The sequence below is a fragment of the Aedes albopictus genome, chromosome 2, assembly GCF_035046485.1.
Source record: "Aedes albopictus strain Foshan chromosome 2, AalbF5, whole genome shotgun sequence".
NCBI classification, from domain to species: Eukaryota; Metazoa; Arthropoda; class Insecta; order Diptera; family Culicidae; genus Aedes; species Aedes albopictus.
Window position 1 is genome coordinate 113,582,786 of NC_085137.1, and position 8,218 is coordinate 113,591,003.

General features: G+C 41.0%; 1 protein-coding gene across 1 annotated transcript; it reads left to right on the top strand.

Annotated features, from left to right (window-relative positions):
• The first annotated feature begins 1,196 nt into the window (after window positions 1-1,196).
• On the top strand, window positions 1,197-6,245 carry LOC134289033 (uncharacterized). The gene is made up of 2 exons (XM_062855024.1): window positions 1,197-1,414; window positions 5,704-6,245. The coding sequence occupies exon 2, from the start codon at window positions 5,707-5,709 to the stop codon at window positions 6,064-6,066; it is 360 nt and encodes a 119-aa protein (XP_062711008.1). The 5' UTR covers window positions 1,197-1,414; window positions 5,704-5,706; the 3' UTR covers window positions 6,067-6,245.
• The last annotated feature ends 1,973 nt before the right edge of the window (window positions 6,246-8,218 follow it).

The window sequence follows — 8,218 nt, forward strand, 5'->3', positions numbered from 1 at the left end:
GGCTGGTTTGGTAATGCCTGATTGATGGCTGGAAAATCGTATTAACACCGATCTATATTAATTTCCGTGGAAGAGTTTTAATCTGTTTTAATCGCTCTTTCATAGTGAAAATAAATCCACGTAAGCATATTGTTAAACACAGCTATTATATAAGCTCCCAAGTTTTGTACAATTATACCATTATATTATAACGGTATTTTTATGTTGATATGGTATTATGGTGTTGGTATAGTTAAAAAATAAGAGTAGGAGTGGAGGTGGATGTAGGTATTAAGTGAGATAAATTAAAAAAAACTGCAATACTAATTTTGAATGTTGATATTTGTTGAGTGTAGTTTTCTAGTACTGCATGACAGCATGAACTAGTCTAAAAATAAAGTTGGTCTAAAATCGTGTAAACAGGGCAAGACAGGAAGTTGGAAGGCAGAGAGTGTGCGAGAAGTTTTGAAGATTTGTGTGTAAGAGATGTATAAAGAACAAAGTGCTGCGGAAACGGTGATCGGAAAGGAGAATTCAGTTTTGAGTTCGATGTGCTTCGAAGAAGTTCTGTGCAGCGGAGCTCCTGTGAAAAGTTGAAAAAAGTGAAGAAGTGTGTTCGGCCGGTGTGAAGTAAGTTCGGATGGTGGATAAAGAGTTTGGCTTGTGCTTCGGAAATAATAATGGATTCCTACAGTCCCTTCTGGAATTAATCCGGCTGATAGAATATCTCGAGGAATTCAGCCAAGCCAAATACACGGAGATCATTTGTGGTGGAACGGCCCACCGTTCTTATCTCTGCCGGAAGACAACTGGCCAGAATTTCCAAAAGGCGTACCCACTCCACAGACAAACAGACATACTACTTAGAAGAAAATTACTTCAAAAACATCGTTTGGCATCTCACTAGCACCCTCTATAATGCTCAATCCGAAGCATTCGTTTGCAGGTGCTGTTTCCCTCGGCTCGATGTAACAATTTTGCAGGTGACGACTCCCCCGTGGCGTTATCCATTCATAAAACATGAATGAAAGTTCATGATTGAGTCATTTTATGTAAACATTGATCGGCGTCGCGTTCATTTCTCTGCAAAATTGAGGCACAGCAACGCCACCATGACACATGCGAGCACAGTCCGAACCACACTTTATTTTCAAAATGACCGTTAAATCGTGCGATGATTTCGATTTGAGTAGTATGTCTGTTTGTCTGTGCCCACTCTTCATGATGTCGAGGGAGAAAAACGTTCTACAACCGTGCTAGCTGCAGTTGAGGTCGACCAGGTCGACGATGCCATTTTCGAGCGGTACTCCGAGCTGGGAAAACTCTTGAAGATCGTAGCACTTTGCCTTCGATTTGGAAGAAACTGTCTGCGTACTAAGGCCGATCCGTTGGCCACTTGACTCCGTCGGAGGTGGACGAGGCGCTGAAAAGATTGGTAAGAATATCACAATTGAATATTTTCTCTAAGGAAATTCACGTTCTCATGAACAAAACTGCAAACGGTCGAGGTTCAAATGAATTTGACAGTAAATCCCCCCTGAAAAATTTGAATGTGTTTATTGATGAGCAAGGCTTACTGCGCTTGGATGTAGAGGTGTGCGCCGCCGCGCCACGCCGACGCCGCCGCCGATTTTTGGTTCACGCCGCCGCCGCCGATTATTTTTCGGCGCGCCGCCGCTTACGCCGCCGAACTCCTTTTTTTTACGCCGATCTCAAAAACGTATTGAAAAATTATATTATTTATTGATTTATTTCATTACAATATTTCAAGCATTGGAGTCATCTGCATATATAGCATTTATAAGGTCGTTTTCAGCGGTTGTCAATTTTTATGGTCCAAGTTTATAACAGTTCTGAAAATTTGGAACGCGAAAAATAGATCAAATTACGCTCAGTTACACCGGCATTTGTTTTAAATCCTAGATACCGGGGTTCCTGAAGATAACTGATGGCTGTTGAAAGAATGTACGGATTCCGAAGATCGAAGAAAATGCTAGTGATTCTGAAAAAAACATGTTTTTGTCGTGTTCATCTACAGAAGAGATGAAATTTCTCCAGTAACTCTTTTGAGGATTCTTCCAGCAATTTCCCCAAGAATTTCGCTAAGAGTTCCTCCGGAAACTCTAAAAGGTTCTTCTGGAATTCCGAGAGTTTCCTCCGAGACATCCTCTAGGAGTTTCTCTGGGCATTGCTACAGAAGTTTAACTAAGACTTTCAATAGTACTTTCTCTAGAAATTTCTCTAAAAGTTACTCCGTGTATTCTTTTAGGAGATCCTGCGGCAATTCCTCTAGAAGTTCTTCCTGGGAATTCCTTTAGGAGTTCGTACGTCATTTCCTCAAGGAGCACCTCCGGAAATTCCTCCTCGAGTTCTTCAACGAGTTCATCCGGGAATTCCTTTATGAATTTCTATGTAAATTTCTTTAAGAGTTCATAGAAATTGCACTGGAAATACCAGAAGTTTATTCCGGTAATTCCTCTAGAAGTTCTACCGGGAATTCTTCTGGGAGTTCTTCCGGCAATTTCTGTAGCAGTTCCTCCTGGAAATCTTCCAGAAGTTTCTTTACGATTTCTTCCTGAAATTCTTCCAGAGACTTCTCTGGAATGCTCTAGAAGTTCCTGTGGGAATTACTCTAGGATTTCCTCAAGGAATTCCTCCGGAAATTCTTCAACGAGTTCCTTCGGGGATTCCTTACCGATTTTTTTTTCGGGAGTTACATTAAGAGTTTCACCGTGACTGTCTTTAGAAGTTCTTCCAGGAATTCATCTGGGACTACTTCTGGGAATTCCAACATCTTCGGGAACACGTTTACGAGTTTCACCGGGAAGAAGTTCCGAAGGCAAATTCACTACGAGTTGCTCTATAAGTTTTATCTAGAAGTTGCACTGGGTATGCCGGAGTTTCCCGGAAGTTCCTCTAGAAGTTCTTCCGGAAATTCTTGTAAAGTTCCTTCAGTAATTCCTTTAGGAGTCCCTCCGGGAATTCCTCTTAGGAGTTCCTTCATGATATCTTCCGGGAATACATCCAGTAGTTTCCCCAAACGCTCCTCTAGGAGTTCTCCCAGCAATTTCTCTTAAAGTATCTCGGGGAATTTCTCTAGAAGTTCTTCCGGGAATTCTTTTATGAGTCCTTCCACGTGTTCATCTACGAGTTCTTCCGGAAATTTCTTCATGAATTTCTTGGGAATTCTTCTTAGAGTACTATCGAGAATTTCTCTGCAACTTCTTTCAGGAATTTATGTGAGAGTTCATCCGGGAATTTTAGGAGTACCTCCGGGAACTCCTCTACGAGTTCCTCTACGACCTCCTCTACGAGTTCCTCAGGGAATTTCTTTACGTATTTCTTTGGAAATTCCTCAAGAAATTTTTCCGGAAATTCCTTTAAGAGTTCGTCCGGGAACTCATCTAGGAATACCTCTGGTAGTTCTCTACGAGTTCTTCCTTGAATTCCTGTCCGAATTTCTTCGGCAATTTCTCTAGGAGTACCTCCGAAAATTCCTCAGAAAGCTGTTCCGGCAATTTATTTATTAGTTGCTCTAAAAGTATTTCTGAGAGTTGCATAAAAAATTGACCAGAGTTTCCTCCGAAAATTCCTCTATGATTTGCTACGGTAATTCCTCTAAAAATTCCTCAGCAAATTCCTCTAGGAGTTCTTCCGTGAATTCCACTGAGAGTTTCTCCGGCAATTTCTCTTAGAGTTCTTCTGAAATTTGTTTCCGAAATTCTTCCAGGAGTTTTTCCAAACGTTCCTTATTAAGATGTTTTTGGAAATTCATTCAGAAGGTTCATCCGGGAATTCCTCTAGGTGTACCTACGGGAATGCCTGTACGAAGTCCTCCGGGAATTCTTTTAATAGTTTATTCGGAAAATCCTCTAGAAGTTCCACCGGGAATTCCTTTAGAATTTCTTCCGGGAATTCCTTTACGAGGCCATTCTGGATTAATTTTTGCGCAGCTCAGTGTCGAAAAAAATCAGCACAATGATGTTCAATTTGTGCGAAAACGAGCACAAATAAACAAACACAGTTTACCCATAGTCACGAGACCGAGAATGAACATGAAAAAGAAGAGACGAGACAATGAATGCGGCGTCTTGTGGTGTCATCCCCTGTAGTTGAAGTTCAGTTCAGCTGAACTTCAACTCGATGAATTTGAATATGAATATTTCAATTTGGAATTGATTTATTATGGTTTTATGCATGCAAATACTGATATGTTACCTTAACTCGATGCATTATAGTTACTTTTGACGAGTGAAGCAAAACAACTGCATTTTTGCTTCTGCATCGTTCTTAATTAAAACGAATCAGTTGAAATTGAAAATACTGACTTTGAGTATCAGTAGGTGGTTGAAGTTCAGCAGACAGCGGTCAAAAGAATTTCGAAAGCATACATTTCCGAAAATGCCGCTCGGGTTGTCAAGACGACTATCAAAACAAAAACAAATCAACGACGCTGGCGCTGCTGGTCGTCGGTACAGACGACCGTAATTTGACAATTGCCGTCACTGATTTCAATAAATAAAAAAAAAAACATGTGAGAATAAAAAAAAAATATAACAAAACCGTAACTATAAACATGTCATTGAATCTTCAACATGATGAGTTACTAAAAAATAAAACACTGATATTGATTAACGGAATTAGCAAAAAAATAAAATAAAAATTATGGCCACGCCGTTTCACGCCGCCGCCGCCGCCGCCGAAAATGCATTCGGCGTCACGCCGATCACGCCGCCGCCGCCGGCCAAAAAATTGCAAAACGCCGCCGCCGATCGATTTCAAATTGGCGCACACCTCTACTTGGATGGCCGATTGAAAAACAAAGCTGGGCCGTTTGATTCCAAATACCCTCTCATATTACCAGCAAAACACCGCTACAGTTTCATGATAGCCCGATCCTTGCATTTGAGGACGGCTCACGCTGGACCTTCTCTATTATTAGCCACCATGCGCCAACGATTTTGGCCGTTACGCGGCCGTGACCTTGTACGAAAGATAGTGCGTAGCTGCATTACATGCTTCCGTTGTCGTCCCACCGAATGCAATCAACAGATGGCACCAGTGCCTGCAGCTAGGGTGGTACCATCGCGAGTATTTTCAAGAACGGGTTTGGACTACTGCGGGCCATTCAGCGTGCGTCCACTGTATGGAAGGGGGGCAAACGTTAAAATGTACGTCGCGATTTTCGTGTGCTTGGCGGTAAAGGCGGTGCATTTTGAAATCGTGACCGATCTCACGACCGCCGCGTGCATAAATGCGATAAAACGGTTTGTAGCCAGACGCGGGCGGTTAACTGAGCTACATTGCGACAACGCTACAGCATTCGTCGGGGCTGATCGTGAATTGAACGCGTTACGCCGACGATACCTCGAACAGTTCAAGTCGGATGAATGGACAAACTACTGCATCGAAGCGGGAATAAATTTCCGTTTTATACCAGCTCGGTCACCCCACTTTGGGGGATTATGGGAGGCCGGGGTTAAATCGTTCAAGTTCCATTTCCGACGTATTTTTGGAGGAAGGTCTTTCACTTTCGATGAGTTCTCCACCGCTGCAATGCACATCGAGAGCATACTAAACTCCCGGCCTCTCACGCCTCTCACGGACCACCCAGATGACCTTAACGTGTTGACCCCAGGCCATTTTTTGATTGGGGAACCCATGTTCTCGATCCCGGAGCCAGATGTCACTAACACCGAAGTATCCCGACTTTCTCGCCTTCAGGAAATGCGTCGATCAGTGCAACACTTTTGGAACCTGTGGTCGACCGACTACATCAGCCAGCTGCATCAGCGGTCCAAATGGAAGGCGGCCAAACCCAATCTCCAAGTCGGAGCTCTGGTGCTCTTGAAGCAGGACGGTCTCCCACCGTTCATGTGGAACCTCGGGCGAGTGGAAGAAGCGTATCCCGGAAGTGATGGTCTTGTGCGTGTTGTGCTGGTACGCACTGAACGTGGTTCATTCAAGCGAGCCGTCACTCAGGTCCGAGTGCTTCCGATCGAGGATGCAGCAGAAGACGATGGCCAACAGCGTACAACAAGATCAATGGTTGAAACAAACCGTTTCAACGGGGCCCGGGATGTTTGATGGATGATTAACATTTACTAATAACTTTGAATTTGTGTTTAATCTTGAATTTGCCTAAAATAAATTGAAAGTGTATGAATTAGAAGTAGTAGAAAAGAGCGATAATTAGACAGATCTACAGGAAGTAGATGTTTTTTGTGCAGGAAAATTTTCATTGTTACACATACTAACGCATTAGGATAGTCAGTAGAAGAGTCAGTCAAATTATAGAAGTCGAACGAGAACGAACAAATTTCTGTCGCGTAGGCCAACTGTGGGCCGAAAAATCCGAAGTTCTTGCAGTCCGGTCTTCCACAGTCGCGTCTAGTTCACCGTCGTGGTCGTGGGAGTGAAATTCCCGTTAGTTCGGTCGTGAGTTCGTCGTTGCTCCCAGCCGCTGCATTTGTCGAAAACAGAAATATTTCTGAAAGATCCGAAGGAGCCACGGTGTCAAAATCTCGATTATTATCGAACTTTCATGTACCTCGTATTTTTCTTCGAAAATGACTTATATTTGGGCAATATATTCATAATCGGAAAACTAGAAAATATTTCATCGGCGAAAATTTTTCCATACATTTTGTATGGGACGTATATTAGGCTAGAACAGTATTTATTGAATTTTAGTATGGAAAATAGCCAAAAACTCAGCTAAATCAAAATTTCCCCGATGGAATATTTTCAAATTTTCCATTCGTACTATTTGGCCAAAATTCTGACATTCTATGAAGAAAAATCCGAGGTACATGAAAGTTCGATAATAATCGAAATTTCGACACCGTGAGGAGGCATTCCAGAGAGAAACCATCAAGGCATTTCTTCGGTAACCTCTGACGATATTTTCCAGGGGAAGAAAATCATGGAAAAATGTTTGAGATAATCTCTTACTGACATTCTTGAAAAATCCTTAAACTAGTGAACGAGTCTTAAGTGATATTTCAGATGGAATTCTTTAGTAGGATTTAGATGGAATCCATGCAGGAATTTCTGAAAAAATCTTTGGAGGATTTTTTGAATAAATTGTTTATTTAATTCCTAAAGATTATGTGAAAACATCCCAATGAATTTTCTGAAATAATTCTAGAAAGAGTTGCTAAAGAAATTTCTGGAAACTCTCCATCAGACACGCTTGGTGGAATTCCCACAAGGATTGATTGGCGATGACATAAGAGAAAATCGAAATTATTGAAATCTTTATTAAACAACACCTGAAGAATTTGTAAAAAAACAAAGAGCTTCTCGTGGCATCAGGTGCAGTGGTGTCATGAGGTTACTCCAGGATACTCACTGAGTAACTAGATCCATGCTTGTTAAAAATAGATCTTTTCTGAAATTGAGATTTTTTCCATCCTGTGATTATTTTTTATATTTTTATGTCCTCATAACAAACAATTTCCTTTCCATATAATTTTGGCTCTCCCATGTAGGAAAATCTCCTTTTGTCAAACCTTCGGAAATTTATCCAGAAATTTCTTCACGGGTTCTTAAAAAAAAAATACAAAGAAATTTTCTTTAATGATTACCGTAGAAATTTATCCCATTCAGAAATTCTTTGAAAAATTCTTTCAGTGTTACCATCTGTTTTTTTTTTCATGGTGTTTGTCAGAAAATCTTTTGAAAATTGCTCCAGATTTTTTTTTCCCAGGGACTAGTTTTGAAATTTCGTTTCCCGATATTCCTACAGAAATGCTTTCTCAGATTCATTTGGAAATGTTCCTATGGATTTTTTTTCAATAAATACTCCGTGGATTCTTCAAGGAAAAATTTTTCAGAGAATTCTTCAAGAAGTCTTGTGTGGTTTCTTCTTCTATTGAACTTTTTCCAGCATTTCGTCCACATATGCCTTAAAAATTCTTCTGGATATTAGGGCCGTTACAAATATTTATTTCACTTTTTGTCTCACTGTCTTTTTGTCTACTGTACGGAACAAAAATGTCGAATGAATGCGCTTGATCACGATTGCGTCTTCGAGAAATGGTTCGGTTTTTGTTATTCCTGTCTTTCCCATAAAGAGAGCTGTTTTGGATAAATGTATGAGTCGTAATCGATTTATCACACACGATTAGGCCGGAACAAATTTCATTTTCTTCTTTTGTCACTTTACTCGTTGACTCGTTAAGGGGGAGGATGATAAATAATAAGTGCATTTGATGCAAAATTACCCAAACAATTA

Bases quoted from the DNA above. Each gene is read 5' to 3' on its own strand.
- LOC134289033 (XM_062855024.1), top strand. From the start codon at position 5,707: ATGCGTCGATCAGTGCAACACTTTTGGAACCTGTGGTCGACCGACTAC.